At 37.0% G+C, this 16,656-nt stretch overlaps 1 protein-coding gene across 1 annotated transcript in view; it reads right to left on the bottom strand.

The window, feature by feature from the left end:
- LOC111513741 (very long chain fatty acid elongase AAEL008004) overlaps positions 1 to 16,656 on the bottom strand; it is a 61,216-nt gene that overhangs the window by 762 nt on the left and 43,798 nt on the right. The window contains exon 7 of the mRNA XM_074180465.1: positions 8,483 to 8,619. Within this exon, the coding sequence (XP_074036566.1) occupies positions 8,483 to 8,619 (137 nt within the window). The remainder of the gene's footprint in view (positions 1 to 8,482; positions 8,620 to 16,656) is intronic.

Here is a 16,656-nt window from a genome sequence, read left to right as displayed (position 1 = left end):
TGTATTCATTTAAATTTAAACTATCGCATATGACATCAGAACATTTCATGCTTTTGCCATATATCAAAAGGATTTAAGCTATTAACAATTGTTCCGTCTTCACCAGTTTTCTTTTTTTTTATTTTTTATTTTCATTTTTCTCTTTGTGTAATTGTCTATTGATGATTTTCACTCAATTTGCAAAATTTGTATTCAACGCGAAATTAGGCTGTGTTTTCTATACTGATTAAAAATATGGAGCGCTCCTCGTATCAATATATTCGGTAGGTCGCTGAAACAGCAGCAGAACAACAGGGATTATACAGAGCGTGACTAAATACGTGTAAAACATTTAAGGAGGTGATTCCTCATCGAAAAAAGATAGGATCTTTCATATAAAGAAATTTCATTGGAGCATCCCTTGTTAAGATACAGCCCCTTAAAGGGGGTACATAATATTTGTATAACAATTTTTTTCACAAGCACTGAAAAAGTTACAATATTGAAATTAACCTAACGTTTTGTACTACCAAAAAGACACTTAGCCAGTAATTTATTTGGTTTACCCCATGGTTGTAAGGGGTGGAAAACGCAACCCCTGAAATTTATTTCCAATGTAACTTTTTTGTCTTATTATTTGTTTACCATTTAAAAATTTATTTCCGATAGCCTGTTTCATTCTAAACAAAAAATGTTTCCTGGGTTTTTTGCCCAAAATAAACCAGTTCGCAGTAAACAATTATTTTAGGCACAGCTACAGAAATACATCCTCATAAATGCGAAAATACGAAACTAATCTATCTAGTAGATCGTTATTAGCGATAGTGACAATTAAATTGGTATGACGCTGTCAGTTTGTGAATTTTCGAAATTGAAATAATACTTATTGTGAATTTTATTTAATTTTCATAATAACCGCGTATGGGCTGATGAAAACCCTCACGCTATTGTCGAAACTAACCATCAAGAACAGTTTTCTCCTAACGTGTGGCTCGGAGTTATTGGGGATGATTAAATTGGGCCTCATTTTCTACCTCCTCGATTAAATGGTGAGGCATACGTTCAATTTTCAAGAGAAGTGCATCCAGTACTGCTGGAGGAAGTTCCTTTGGGCGTCAGAAGGGATATGTTTTTTATGCATGATGGGGCTCCCGCCCATTTTAGTCAAGTAGCACGTCAGCATTTAACTGAAACATATGCAAATCAGTTGATAGGTCGAGGAGGGCCACAGAACTGGCCCGCTCGATCCCCGGATCTCAATTCTCTCGATGTATCTACTCGTACTCGTACTCCTGTTGGTGATGTAGAGGACTTGAGAAACCGCATCATCGATGCGTGCAGGGTAATCAGAGAGACCCCAGGAATATTTGAGCAAATACGTGGCTCAATGCGCCGACGTCTAGACGCATGTGTACTGTCTGAAGGTAGACATATTGAACATTCACTATGATTTCTACATGTTGTGTGTTTTGTTATTAATAAATTAGTTTTGTTTATTACCCTTTAATCGTTTAATGCAGGTACTAACTACAAAATAACAATAAATCCAGTTCTCATTTATGACGATATATCTCTGTAGTTGTTCGTAAAATAATTTTTTGCTGCGAACTGGTTTATTTTGGGCAAAAAACCGAAGAGAATTTTTTTGTTTAGAATGAAACAGGCTATCGGAAATAAATTTTTAAATGTCAAACAAATAATAAGACAAAAATGTACATTGGAAATAAATTTTAGGGGTTGCGTTTTCCACCCCTTACAAACATGGGGTGAACCAAATAAATTACTGGCTGAATTTCTTTTTGGTAGTACAAAAGTCAGGTCAATTTCAATATTGTAACTTCTTTAGTGCTTGTGAAAAAAATTGTTATATAAATTTTATGTACCCCCTTTAAGGGGCTGTATCTTAACAAGGGATGCTCCAATGAAGTTTCTTTATTCGAAAGATCCTTTTTCTTTTCGATGAGAAATCACCTCCTTGAATGTTTTACATTTATTCAGTATATATATAGACTAGCTACAAAAAGCGTCTCCGGTGATTCGACAACCTACTCAATGAATTAACAAAGTTGCTGGCCAGCTAGTAAGTGTTGTGTGATCCAACATGTTCTTACGATTATCCTCCTGGAACCAGAAATCTCTCTACAAGCCGCTACTAGAGCCGACATACACTCAGGTGAGAGCCACAGCTACGTAATCTCTCTCGCTCTTTTTTTTGTATCCTGAACAAAATTCTATCTTCTTCCTCAAATCATACAATCCTATGTTATACTACAGTCCACTTATCTAATGGAGCTACAACTCTTCAGGGCGAAAGTTTAAAAGTGAATTTCAGATTTCGAAAACTGAAAAAGTTTGTTTTCTGAAATGTTGACCACTGAGGAAAGTGAAGAAAGCTAAGTATGAATATTTGATTCTTTTCAATTGAATTTTCCAATATGTATAGACCAAATTTATGAAAACGACAAGTTACTGACTAATTGGACTTTCAATAGTTTATATTACGCAGTGACTTTTAGGAGTGAACTTTTCAGTTTTTCCTTTATCACACTTCAGTAGATTCTCTATTGATTTAACTCTGTTCATTCTTCGGATTGTGGGAAGTTATACCCTCAAAGAAACAGTAAAAAGCATCCACTAGTTTTTCATCAAACCGGTGCAGAGAATTATTTTCTCGCGCACGAAACAAAACATCAAAAATGCAGTTCTCCAGTTTTTACATCCATTTCCTCAATTATTGAAAATCAAATTATTATTTTGATAGAAAAAGTCAATCAAATCTAGAATATAGATAGTAGCAGCAATACCGTCTCTCTTTTTCTCTCCCTAGCCATCGCACCACACGAAGTTCCATTACATTTTGTATTCCGTTTCCCAGCCAATATTATATTTTGAGCAAAAGCTTCACCTTATTTTGACGCTCTTCAATAATATAATGTTTCAAAATTTCCCAATACCACAAGATCCAGGTTTTATAATCGGGAATTATTTGAATTATATAAGTTTTGCATTTTGAAGTAACGTTGACTCCAAAAAATGAAATTTTCCTAGAAAAACTGTTATACAGTGCATTTCTTTAATGCCCCCCCCCCTTTTATTTTTTGAACGGGTCAACTTGAAAAATTGAAATTTTGGATAATGAAATTAATGCATGAATACTTTATTTTGAAGTGAAATTGACAGATGAAACTTCCAAGGTGGCGACTGAGCGCTATTGGGGACAAAATAAAGACAAAGGGGTACATCATTCTGAAGCTCCTAACGAATACTTCACAACTCTATAATATGAAGTCGAAATCTTCACCTTCTACAAAATGGCGGAACATTTAATAATTTCCATGGGAGTAGTTCTTCCTTATTCAGAGGAATCGGGCATATTACGGATATGCAGTTGATTAGTACCTGGTCCTCTAGATGGAGTGACATTTTGTGATGTTCACTCCAACTTCGGAAGTGGAATTAAATACTTTGAAAGGATTCCAATTTTCAATGACCAGGTGAACCTACGTTCTATCGCGGGCAGTATAGGCCTGACGTACTGGACATCGCGCTTCTCAGAAACGTCACTCTGACCAGCGAAATTTACGTTCAGTCGGAACTGGACTCCGATCATAATCCAGTAATCCTGGTATTGGGTGATGAACTTCCTTCCCCTGATTATTGCATGAGATATAAGACGGATTGGGATGTCTTCACAGCTCAGCTCGGAGAGATGCGCGCCCCTCCTGAGGGTCTCCGCTCTCCCAACGAACTCGACGCGGCAGTTCACCGCTTCGAGACCTCTGTGAATGATGCCTTTCGGACGGCCACCTCCAGTGAGGAGTGTCCGCAGAAGAGCTACAATGAGTTTCCCCCTCGTATCAAAGCCTTGATACGAGAGAGAAACCGCCTGAGAAGGCTCTATCAGCGAACACTCTTCCCAGGAGACAAAACAGCGGCAAACAGGTTGGCCAATCAAGTAAAACAGGCCATCATTGACTACCGAAATGACAGGTGGGAGGAGCTGTTGGAATCCATTGAGCCTGGAGGTGACGAGCTTTGGCGAATCACTAAAAGACTCAAAGGAAAGAAGACAGCTCCCTCACCCATTCACGGAGAGCGCGGAGTATGCTACTCCCCCGCCGATAAAGCGTTGGCTTTTGCTGACACGATGGAACGTCAGTTTCAACTTAACGTTGACGACAATGACGACATCGATCGCGATATGCTGCTCGAAGATCGGGTTCACCGCATCCTCAGGGAAGATGACGATGATGTCATTCGTCCGGCTTCTGTGGAAGAATTGAAGGGCTTCATCAAGGCTGCAAAAGCCAAGAAGGCCCCGGGGGTTGACTCAATAACTAACAAGTTATTGAAGAAGCTCCCGGAAAACTGCGTCGAGAGCCTATTGAGCATCATTAACAGCTCTCTGGCTCTGAGATACTTCCCCAGAAGGTGGAAACATGCGGTCGTCGTCATGCTCCCAAAACAGGGGCAGAACCGGCTTTTCCCGCAGAATTATCGTCCGATTAGTCTGCTCTCGTCGGCGGCTAAGCTGGCTGAAAGAGTCGTACTTCAAAGGCTCAACGAAGAAGTTGAGGACCGGAATGTTCTGCCTGATGAGCAATTCGGCTTCAGGAGAGAGCATTCCACTGAGTTGCAGGCTCTGAGACTGGTCGAAAACACCATCGCGGAGCTAAATATAAACAAAAAAGTCCATCTAGTCCTACTAGACATCTCGAAGGCCTTCGACCGCGTTTGGCATGAAGGCCTTCTTCACAAATTAATAGCGTTCGACCTGCCTCGGGGCCTGATCCGGTGGATTGGGTCTTTCCTGAAAGACAGAACATTTCAGGTTAGAGTAGAGGGCTCTCTGTCTGACAACAGAGAGATCCTCGCTGGAGTGCCACAGGGGGCCGTGCTCTCTCCCACGCTATATTCTCTTTACACCAGCGACCTTCCGAGGTCCGAGCATGTGAAGGTATCCCTCTACGCCGATGACACGGCTCTCCTCTCATCTTCCATGGGTCGGGAGCTCGGGAACGTCTATATGCAACGTGCATTGGGCGACCTCGAGCGCTGGTACCTCGAGTGGAAGATCCGAGTGAATCCGGATAAAACTCAGGCAATAACCATGGGAAAAACGATAGCTTCTCCGGCCATGGAAGTGAGAATCTCTGGAAGGGAGATTGATTGGCAAACGCGGGTCAAGTACCTAGGTCTTATTATAGACCGTAGGCTCACCTGGAACCCGCACCTGTTAAGCGTGAAGGCAAAGATCCAGGGTCGGGTAGCAAGCCTGTAGCCTTTGATCAACAGAAAATCGAAGCTGAGCCTAAAGAACAAAATCACGATCTATAACATGATGTTCAAGTCTGTCATCATGTATGCTTCAGGCGTTTGGGGACAAGCGGCTCCGACTAACATCTTCATCTTGGAGACTCTACAAAACAAAATTCTACGGATGATTGTGAATGCTCCGTGGTTCGTGCGGAATGAAGCCATCCGCAGAGATTTGAAGCTGCCTTCCATTCAGCAATCCATTCAGTCGAGGAATCGGCGAGTTTTAGATTATGCTGAAACTCATGAAAATCCTTTAGTCAGGGAAGCTATAGATTACGCTGTAGACGACCCCTCCCGATATAGAAGGCCCCGACACTCTGTCGCATGAGGCCCCTATATCCTCCGTTAACGGATGAATAATATCTTCATCCATCTCACCCCAGCCAGGTAGGGGTATACAGCGAAGGGCGGTATGGATGTCTCAGGACTTTCATGCCACCAATTAACACCAGTCATAACCCGTTTTTCTCTCTGACAAACATCAGTTGAAAGGGGAAGGGAGCCAGGCTTCAACCTGTAGGAACTCAAGATGGATTACGTCGATTTTCAATTGTGGAATATCATTGACTTCAGGTCGATGATGGTCACTAGCTTGCACTGATGAGTGGTTAATAAGCCCGAAACCGGTCTGCAACTGTGCCCGTTCCAGAATTGAAGGTCGACTTTTTCAGTTGTATTGCCAATTGCACATACAGGAAATTTTCTGTGAAGATTCCTGCACTGACGCTTGATGGATAGAATTTAACGCCCTTCGTGGTATCAGCCAGGGGAGTAGTTGTTTTCTGATAGGCGTCAGTCCATTAAACCTACTGTGTAGGTATATCGAAACTGGGTTGAACGTTTGCAACTCATTTGCTTCAGATTTAATTTTTATATAGCTGAAAATTGTTTTATATAAACATATGTTGTCAAATGATAGATAAGGCAAAATTGTAAAATCAATTTTAGATTGGTATACCTGTATGGGTGGTACGCCTGGATGATTTACCTGTATGGGATACCTATAGAGCATAAATAGGGTTAGCTCGCATTAGTTTCTAGTTTTAGATAATCACTTGGTGATCGAAACACATGTCAAGGTGTTAAAAATAAGGATTTGGTGTTGGGAAAAAAGAAACTCCAGTAATATTAATTACTACATCAAAGGTTCCAAACAGTGTATCATAATAACAGTATTTCTGATCTACCACATTTCAAAAAGTCGACAGTCCACAAATTATTATAAATTGATTATTGATACATTGATTGATTGAGTTTTGAATTCAAAAGGAGAGGGAGAAGTAGTTCGTTGCACAAGAAACCGGAAATATTATTGTGGAGACGATAATTATTAATGAAAACAAGAGCTTACAGAAGAGAGAATAGAGAATTATATTACCTGAATGAAACACTGAGCTCAAAACTGTGGTTGATGAATCAATAACTTTTTCAAGACGAGCTTTTTTAAATAGCCTTTCACTGGCTTGAAGAACCCTTCACGAAAGAATCACCTTGTTATACTCTCAAGAAACCGCTTATGTTTTTAATTGTTATGTGATGTTGTTCGTATGAAAATACACGCTTCTCCTGTTTCGACTGGAACAAAATGAATTCCTTTCCAGAAAAAGAAACAAGATTGATGGTATGTCACATAGGAAGCAAAACCGGTTTTATCCCCAACTTCTTGCGGCCTTCGAGTCTAAGAAAATGGGTGACTATCGTAAGGATATGGATGGATATCTTTTGAGAATTGGTTCAAGAATGAAGTTCTGAGAACGCTTCATACCATTCCGAAAGAGCTAAAAAAATTCCTACTACATCCACAAAAAAGCTGTTATTCACGATTGGATTCGTTTGAGAATATACCATTCGAACATAACACGGTAAAAGCAGAATTTTCAAGGATAGTGAATGAACATGAAACCAAATATAATGAACACATTGATGACGAAATTGTCAAAGCACATAATTACGTCTTCCCCCTTACCACTGCGAGCTCAAGCCACTAGAGCTTATTTGGGCGGACATAAAAACTATGTGGCCAAAATAATACTACTTTGATATTCTGTGATCTTGAAAATATTTTTAGTGAAGCTCTTTCGTCTATAACTACTGAAAAATGAAATAATTGTGTAGGACCTGTAAAAAATGAAGTAGAAATTAGAATGTCAAGATTAGACCGATGGATGATTTTATTGACAGGAATCCGTTCATAATCAATCATAATGATGATTACTTCAGTAGCAGTTCTTCGGCATCTTACTAATCGGTTTAAAGATGGCAAAAAGATTAATTTTTATCTTTTAATTTAACCCTCAAACGTCATTTTGAAATAAAGAACTGTTCCGATTGTTCTGCTGAAATAAAATGAACCAATTATTTTTGTTGTTCATGTAATGTTGGATACACAAAATTGTTATTGTTTTTTTTTTCATTAGTTAAAATTTTCCTACACCCAGCCGCATATTATTAAATGATAATAATAAAATTTCGGTTGTTCCTTAGTGCGACTCTGTACAAGCAGCCTTATCCGGGAGATCACGTGCACTATGCAAGATATTGTTTCGAAGCACTCCGTTGCTTGAATGGACAGAGTTTGGTTAGCATCATGGCTGCTGGTAGTTTCATCAATTATGTAAACTAGCAGAATCGATCCATCTTCAGCTGTATAAATTTTATGAAACCAAATACAAATCCACGATGTTTAGATCAAGTCGCGCGCACTCCCACTTGGCCAATTCACCGCTTTCACCAAAATATTGGGCTTGCTTTAATCAGAGAATCAGAAACTTTCTAGAACATGACTAGTCATGACTAGACTCATCTTTTCCATAGTTTCTGTTTTGTTGAGAATACTTTACTGATCTTATTGGATTGAAATGAAAACCTGAATGGGTTGAAACATTCGTGAATATTAAAATACGAAATGAGTTATTTCATTCGACTCAATTTGTCAGCCCATCATCACTTGGTGCATATAATTCATTTATATTTTTCGTTTTCGACTCCTTCATTCCGGTAGTTGTAACCACCGTAGTGATTACAAATAATATTGTTTTTTACTGTGTATGATAAGGTGGTTGATAATTCTACTAATTATGAAATATACAGTTCATGGTGACGATAATGGTAATTATGAACATTAAAAAGTATGATAAAATGAAGTTTTTGAAAAATAGCGTTGATGATTATGGAAATTATTTACCATTTGCATAGCTGTCAAGTGTTTCTTCCACCAGAGGTATTTCTGGTACTGCGGTCCAAGAGATGAAAGGAAGTAATAACTATACATTATCACATGGATGAATGCATTTATCAAACCCAGAAGGGTCCCATGTCCACCTGAAAAATGAAATTACTGTATCATCTATGTCCACAATCGGTCAAGCATTCAAGTGCGTGATAAGGTACCTAGTTGAAATGATAAAATATGCGCCAAAATTTCCTATCCAAGTGTGAATCACACGTAACTTATTATTATTCGAATAGTCCACTCCTTCTACAGATTTTAATACTACTGATAAAGTACTAGACTACAGGTCCACTCTTCTAGTAGACTCCTTCGAGTAGTATTCAGAGATATAAGTTGAAGTAGATGATCTAGTAATCGTTGTGATGATCATATAATAGAAAAATTATACACTTGGTTTCATTAATTTCCAGTACCAACATTTCAAGAAAACGTTGATCCATGAGCTCCACCGATTTTTCTAAAAATGCATGAACAAGAGATGAATGGAAATTAATCAATTATGATATTTTTGAATAGATTTCTTCGTTTGCTACGATTAACTACAGTTTTATAATTTGACAAATGTTACTGAAACTTGTGAAATTTGTACAGAGTAGATCAAATTGGACAGTTTTAAAGAGAAACTCCTATTTTCAAAATAGATAGATGGAAACTGGTGGCTGTGTGTCTAAGGGTCAAACTCATTGGTGAAAACCCTTTTGGAATCAATAACTTTCCTCAGTTAAAGAAAATGAAATGTTTCTTTTCAATTTTATTGAAAAAAACTTTTTTTTTAAATACAATAGCAACTATATACAACTAGATGAAATAAAATTATGAATCAACTGAACTGAAAGATGTTCTAATATTCATAACTCAACACCCCGCCTGAATAAGAAGTCCATCATTCAATCGTAATAGACTTCAGAGCTCTAAAACATATCTCTTATCCAGTCCTTTCGTCAGTATATCTGCTTCTTGCCTGTTCGGTTCCACATATCTCAACTATATTTCTTTGCTTATTACTTTTTCTCTGATGAAATGATATTTTATATCAATATGTTTGGACCGTTTTGTATCGGGATTTTTGGAAAGCTGGATACATCCCTGATTGTCCTCAAATATTTGTATGGTACTACAGAAGTCTATTCTCATGTCAGTTATCAGATTTTTCAACCAAATTCCTTCACAAGCAGCATTGCAAGCAGAAACGTAATCTGCTTCAATAGTTGTTCAGTACAGTTGTTTCTTTGTTGTCCAAGAAATCAGATTTCCAAATGATTCAAATAAATAACCAGAAGTCGATTCCCTATCGATGTCACTTGCCCAATCAGAATCAGCAAAACCAATAATTACCGGAGCCTTTTCTTCTTATTCAATGTTTTCTTTCTGCTGAAAACTTCTTGCTACCAGTCTAGCTTTGTACCTCTCTACATTTTTCTTCTGCTTGAACACCCATTTGCTTGATATAGGTTTCACTTCTTCAGGACAGTCCACCAAAGTCTAGGTATTATTTTCCATTAAGGAGTCTAATTCTTCTCTCACTGCATTTTCCCATTTGTTGCATCATCTTGTGGTAAATTATCAATATCTTTATAGTTTTCTGGTACATTTTCTGTTATTGAATCTGTATTTAGTGCAATGTAGATTTCAAAGTTATCTAACCAGACTGGCCTTTTTGTAATTCTTTTATGATTTACTTCAGATGTAGTTTCTAATGATGGCATTTCAATGATTGACGTTTCATTTTGAATATTTGACAATCTACTTTCAAGATTTCTCGTTTCCTTTTCTGAGTTTATTATCTCTGATTCTACTGGAATTTCATTTACTATTTCTATGGTTTCTTCAGGTATTGTTCAATTTGAATTTTCTTATGATTTATTAATTCCATCAATATGCATTATTATCTGATGTTCAACATTTAGGTTTTCGATTTGAGGACGCCTCTCGTTAAAATTCACATCTCTTGATCTTCCTTTCATGTTTATTCCGCAGGCGATAATCATTTTCGGCATAACCAATTATTCTAAATATGTCACTTATTTTATCTAATTCTGTTGTTTTATCTTCAGGTATTTGAACAAAGGCCTTGCAATTCCCTCCACCATTTTGAATCTTACAAGATTATTCAGTGTTTGTTTCAAAGTGGGACACTAAATGGGAAACATCTGTATATCGAAAACCCACTGACACAGGACAGTATCTGAACCAGAAATCCAACCACCATCAATCGACTAAGAGAGGAATCATCAAGTCTCTACTAGACCGTGCTTTCGAGCTCTCTAATACAAAGTAAGGTCTCGAAAAAGAAATAGGTATCATCAAAAATGACCTTCAACGGAATGGTTACTACAGAGAGATGGTAGAACAGGCTTCAGCTAGAAGACAGCAAGAGCTCCACAAGGAAGAGAAGCCGCCACAACCAGTACTTGTACTTCCCAACATCAGAGGATGATCGAAAAGAATAAGAAGGATTGGGTCCAAGTATAACATCAGGACCTGCTTCAGATCTGGGAACACTATTCGTAGCAGCGTCACAGAAATCAGGCCACCAAACGCGGACTGCGATTCCAAGAATTACATTTACCGGATACCCTGCGAGTGCGGAGAATCATACATTGGTGAAACTAAGAGGCCATTGAAAGTTCGCATTGCTGAGCACAAGACACACACACAGCGAGCAGAAACCAGCAAATCCGGAATAGCAGAGCATGTTTGGACTCATCAACATAATATCAAGAGGGCTCAAGCTGAAATCATCCACAAAGAGGAACACTGGTTCAGGAGAAAATTCAAGGAAGCCTTGTATATGTTGTCCAACAACGCAATCTAGTCAAGCTAGCGTAGAGATACGTAACATATGGAAACCTCTTATCAAGAGAAAAACGATCAACCCCCACCAAATGATCATCTCCCGCTGAAACCAATTTTATTATTATTTCAACTTTTTATTTTCTGGTTGTAGCTTGTATGTTATTTCCTTGTGATTTCAGTTTTTTGTTATAATAAAATTATTTTCGGTTGATCTTCTATTTTTTTCAGGTATTTCAAATCAATTTATATTATATTAGACAATGGAAGTCCAAACTGATGAAATAAGATGATTCAGATTGGACTGACTTACGTGACCCATTCGGCGATGCCACAGGTCTTCCTCATAGTTATACGTCATGTGAGCTATATAACTTTGTTTCAAACGGAAAGTTATTTCATAAAGATGATTACTTCTACTACCGTTGGCAATTAACCCATCTTCAGTGTATAATTTCGCTTCTCCACGTGCAAAAACAATTTTGAATCCCATCATTTCCAGTCGCCTCACAGATCACAAATGTATTCTCAAATCAGGAACAAAAAGCACAGTTTTCATTGTTATGTCTAAATTTCCTTGTTTCACTTCGATTTGACCAATTTTTGTTGCTGATAATGACTGTCCTGATTTCGCGACTGCAATCGAAATTGGTTTCTCTAGTACCATCGCAACGGAAAAGAACCGGTCATCGTTAATAAGATGATCTGTTGCTCCTGAGTCAATGAAAAATAATAATAATTTCTTCTCGTCATTTTAAGTTGTCTGTTCTGATGTCAGGAAAGCAATACTAGCCACGGTTCCTTTTGCAGACACTTCATTTTCTTTGCTCATTTGCTCCGTTTCACTAGAGTTAACACTTCTATAATTTCTTTTCTGATTTTTGATGTGACTCTTGTATTTGCATTCTGACATTGTATGGCCTCTGACTCCGCATCGGTAGCAATTGCATTTAAATGGTCTGGATTCTAGGTTTTTCTTTTCTCCACTTTTATTAAAGGATGCACTTTGTAGTTCATCGCTACTATGTCTATTGTTTATCTTGTGCTCTTCGTCAAATATTCTTCTTTTTACTGAATTCAATGTTTGTCTATCTTCAGATAATGTCTCTAATGCTGTAACGTGATGGTAACGTAATGAATAAATGTGTAACAACCTGAACTTCTTCCAATTTTTCACCTGCCGATTTCAAATGTCTCACAATCTCATCAAATTTTCTCAAATGACTTTCCATACTTTCGTTTTCTTCTGATTTCAGCATTTAAAGCTTCTTTCTCAAATAAATTCTACTGGCAAGCCCTTTCTTTTGATATGGATTTTCTAGTGCTTCCCACATTTCTTTCTCAAATTTCTTATCTTCAACGCATTCCAAATGCGAATTAGCTAAACACTTCACAATGATATTCTGGCATTTGATATCCTTTTTCTTCCAGTTGGAGTCTTTCGGCAAGGAAACTGCTTCATTAATCACTTCCTCAACTTCATGTTCTATGAACAGTAATTCCATTCGAAATATCCAATGGTCGAAATCTGTACCATCGAACTGACGTATTCCCAACTTATCATCTCGGCCCATAACCTTTTGGAATTAATAACTTTCCTCAGTAAAAGAAAATGAATTGTTCCTTTTGACTTTCATTGACAAAAACTGTTTTCTTTTTAATACAATGGCAACTATATACAACTAGATGAAATAAAATTATAAATCAACTAAACTGGATAATGTTATAATATTCATAACTTAAACCGCATATCGATATCTATCATGTTTTTCGAAAATCTTCGAAAAGTTGTAACTTTTTTCCTGTCAAAAATGTCTAGTTTCAAATGAGATATCAATAGTTATTGTTGTAAAACTATTTTTTTATGCATATTTCCATAGATCTTGAAATTGCCTTTCCAAAAATGTAGTAAACTTGATATGTTGCTAGAGTCATCTTTGAAATAAAGAGGTTTTAGATTTTCCATGTAGACTTTTGAAACACACACTTTGATCAAGTAGGTTTTTGACGATGCGGCGATAAAACAGAATGCAAATCTTTAGTGGTAGCTGTCAAATTTTGATTTAACTAGTGAAGGCGATCTTCAATTGATAGCTTTTGGTCAATTTTTAAACACATTCGCAGTGACGTAGGAGAAATATGAAAAATGGGATATGATAGCATGTTTTATGCAGAAACACCAAGCAATCTGTATCACGAGAGGTATCCAGAGAAAAGAAAACCTTTCAGAGACATTTTCGCAAGACTGCATCATAAACTAATTGTGGTGGTCAATTTGAAACGAAAAGGCCAAAATTATACAAATAAGGATAAGGAGTTGGAAGAAATAGTCGTTTTAGGAGCTGTTGAAAATAATTTCGAAACGTCAATGCAAAATTTTAAATATCAACAGGCCTGCCAAGAACTAACGATAGGAGGATTTTGAAAAAACACAAATTCAAGTCATACAGGACAAGGAGAGTTTATCAAGTTAGATCAGGAGATTTTGAACACCGTATAGCTTTTTGCCAGTCGTTCCTGGAAAGTTGTAACCAAGTGCGTTGAATTATATTTGGACAGTCGAAGTTTATATGAGCAGCGCCGGCATTTTCCACCGCTATAATTCTTATACTTGGGCACAACAAAATCCTCATTCTATTGTGGTGCAGAGAAGCCAAGGAAGATTTGGATTTATTGTGTGGGCATGTGTTTCTAGGGGTAGAATTATCGGCTTGTTCATTTATAATAGCACTTCCACATATCAGAGGTATTTAGAAGTTTTAAAGTGAAATATTGAACCCATTGTTGATGAATTACCACTATGTTTTGAAACGAGGTGATTCCATCTCAAATGTTTGTCTGTAGTTACTTAACTGACTCTTTTTCTTTTATTTCCAGGTTTCCGTCAATTTGCAATCTAGAGTAAGAAGGCTAAGTATTTCCATAAAACGAAAAGGGTAAGTAATACGTATTTTCGAAATTGATAGTTAGAACTTTGAATTCAAACCACCTTTTTATAATCCCCATATCTTTCTTAATGGTTTTCGGTAATTTTTCCCAACTATCAGATTCGAATATGATAGTGATATCATCTACGAAACTTATTATCTTCTCAGATATATTGATATTCAATAGATCATCCACATATAGAAAAAAAAATAAAAGACTCAAGATTGCTTTCTGTGGGACTCCAAATTGTATACTTTTCTCAATACTGCAGTGATTGTTGATTTTGACTTGCTGTTTTCTATCCGTCGAATAGTTTTTCAACAACCGCCTCACGTAACCTCTAAATCCAAAGTCCTCCAAAGCGTATAGGGATATGTGGTTTTCACCATTGAGTTTGTCATGAAATTTTACCACCAGACACAGCCACTAGTTACTATCTATCTAGTTTGAAAACAGTAGTTTCCCCTTGAAAGTGTCCAATTTGGCGCACTCTGAACACAGGTCTTTTGAGAGTTACAGTTAACTAAAAATCATATGGATTCAATATTAGTAACGCCATCTGTGAATTAGCTTACGAAATGTTCAGCCCACCTGATACTATACTAAAACCAATAATGATTGAGAGTAGAAGTAAGCCCAGTTGACAGCAAATCGAGGGTGTGCTTATTAATTTTTGAGAGGGTTAAGAATGAAAGAAAAATTCTTAGTACAATCAGTTAAAATATTCATACACATTTTTCATTTATTTCATTAAAACTTTGCAATATCGTAATTTACCTAATCGTTGTAGTCATTAGGTGGGCCTTATGAAAACGGAGTAATAATCGTGGTAATTATAGTAGGTACCAAATAAATTAACAATATTAATAAAAAACACAATATATATATATATATATATATATATATATATATATATATATATATATATATAACTTTTTTTCACTAATGGGTTGCAGCAATTGATAAGTGAACTCTTTATAACTATTCTCAAGCTTTCGAGTAACTTAAACTCATCGTCAGGGGTCTAGAAAATACAAATTACAAATTTTTGATAATAGAATATAATATAAATGTAAATGTTCAAATTTTCGTCTAATCTTCAACCTCAGATTCGTCACTGTTGCTACCGCTATCATCAAAGTGAATTATGATTGGTTCAATATTGTGTTCAATACGGTTGTCTACGTCCCACATTTTTTGCTCCTCTTTTAAAACATGCTGCATGCATTTCTTCCAGTCTTCTGCAGAAACAGTTCGAATAGCTTCTTCTAGGTGATGTTGCACGTCCACTAATTTAAATGTTCTGTTTTCTCGTGCCACATATCTTTTTACTTGCGCCCAGATTAATTCTATTGGGTTTAATTCGCAGTGGTATGGTGGTAACCTTAAAACTGTAATTCCACGACTTAACGCCATTTCATCCACTGCGAATTTTTTATATTTGTCTGTGTGTAATTTTGTTAGCTGAAGTAGTTCTGCCTTTGCACTATCTTTGTTATATTGGATGTTCTTATTAATTAACCATTCTTGAATTGCTGCTTTTTTCTATGATTGTTTCGGTAATGGTGCTAAATGTCGACTATGGTATGGGGCATTGTCCATGACGATGGACATGTCCATGACCATCCACAAGTTGAATGATGCCTTCAAACCATTTTTCAAACACCTCCGCATTCATCTCTTCATGATAGTCGCCTGTTTTCTTAGATTTAAATATCAATTCACCATTTGGTAAAAATCCACTGTCGCTTCCTATATGCGTAACTATCAGACGACTACCTTTTCCAGATGGCTGTTTTGACCCAACTGACAAACCTTCAATAAAGGCTTGTCGTGCACTTGTTATATTACCATCCTGCCATACTTTTTTGACCGTATGTCCTTGGTTAACCCATGTCTCGTCCATGAAGTACAATTTTTTTTGAGCTTCCGAAATTCGTCAATTTTTCTTAGATAGTTTCTTCTCCATGCTATTATTTCTTGACGTTCAATGAGAATGCTTTTCCTGTCAACTTTTCCGTACATAAATTTCATTTCGTGTACAAGTTTCCTAAAAGTTTCTTTACCCATTTTTGGGACCAATTCATGATCGCTAAGTGCCTCCAGAACTGTTTCTAGTGTGGGCAGCTCATTTCTGAAAAAGAAACTGTGAATAGTTCTGAGTATACTGGTTTTGGCTTCTTCATCAACTGTGATTTTTTTTCGTCCGCTACTAGTTTTTGGCGTTTGTACGTCCCTATGAATTTCTGCTTCTCTTAGTATTTTGTAAATCGATGATTTTGGTACACCGGTATAATCAGAGCACTTATCAACTAATTTATCTTTTGTAATTGTGGAACTTAATGATGTAGAAATGCCCGGTTGGTTATTCGGAGGTACACACGTAGAATTACAGCACATATGCA

Source organism: Leptinotarsa decemlineata, unplaced genomic scaffold, assembly GCF_025532065.1.
Source record: "Leptinotarsa decemlineata unplaced genomic scaffold, Ldec_3_MD MMD2_tig00026294_RagTag_RagTag, whole genome shotgun sequence".
Classification (NCBI taxonomy): domain Eukaryota; kingdom Metazoa; phylum Arthropoda; class Insecta; order Coleoptera; family Chrysomelidae; genus Leptinotarsa; species Leptinotarsa decemlineata.
The sequence above is the reverse complement of the archived record's forward strand: the minus strand, read 5'-3'. Positions and strand labels throughout refer to the sequence as shown.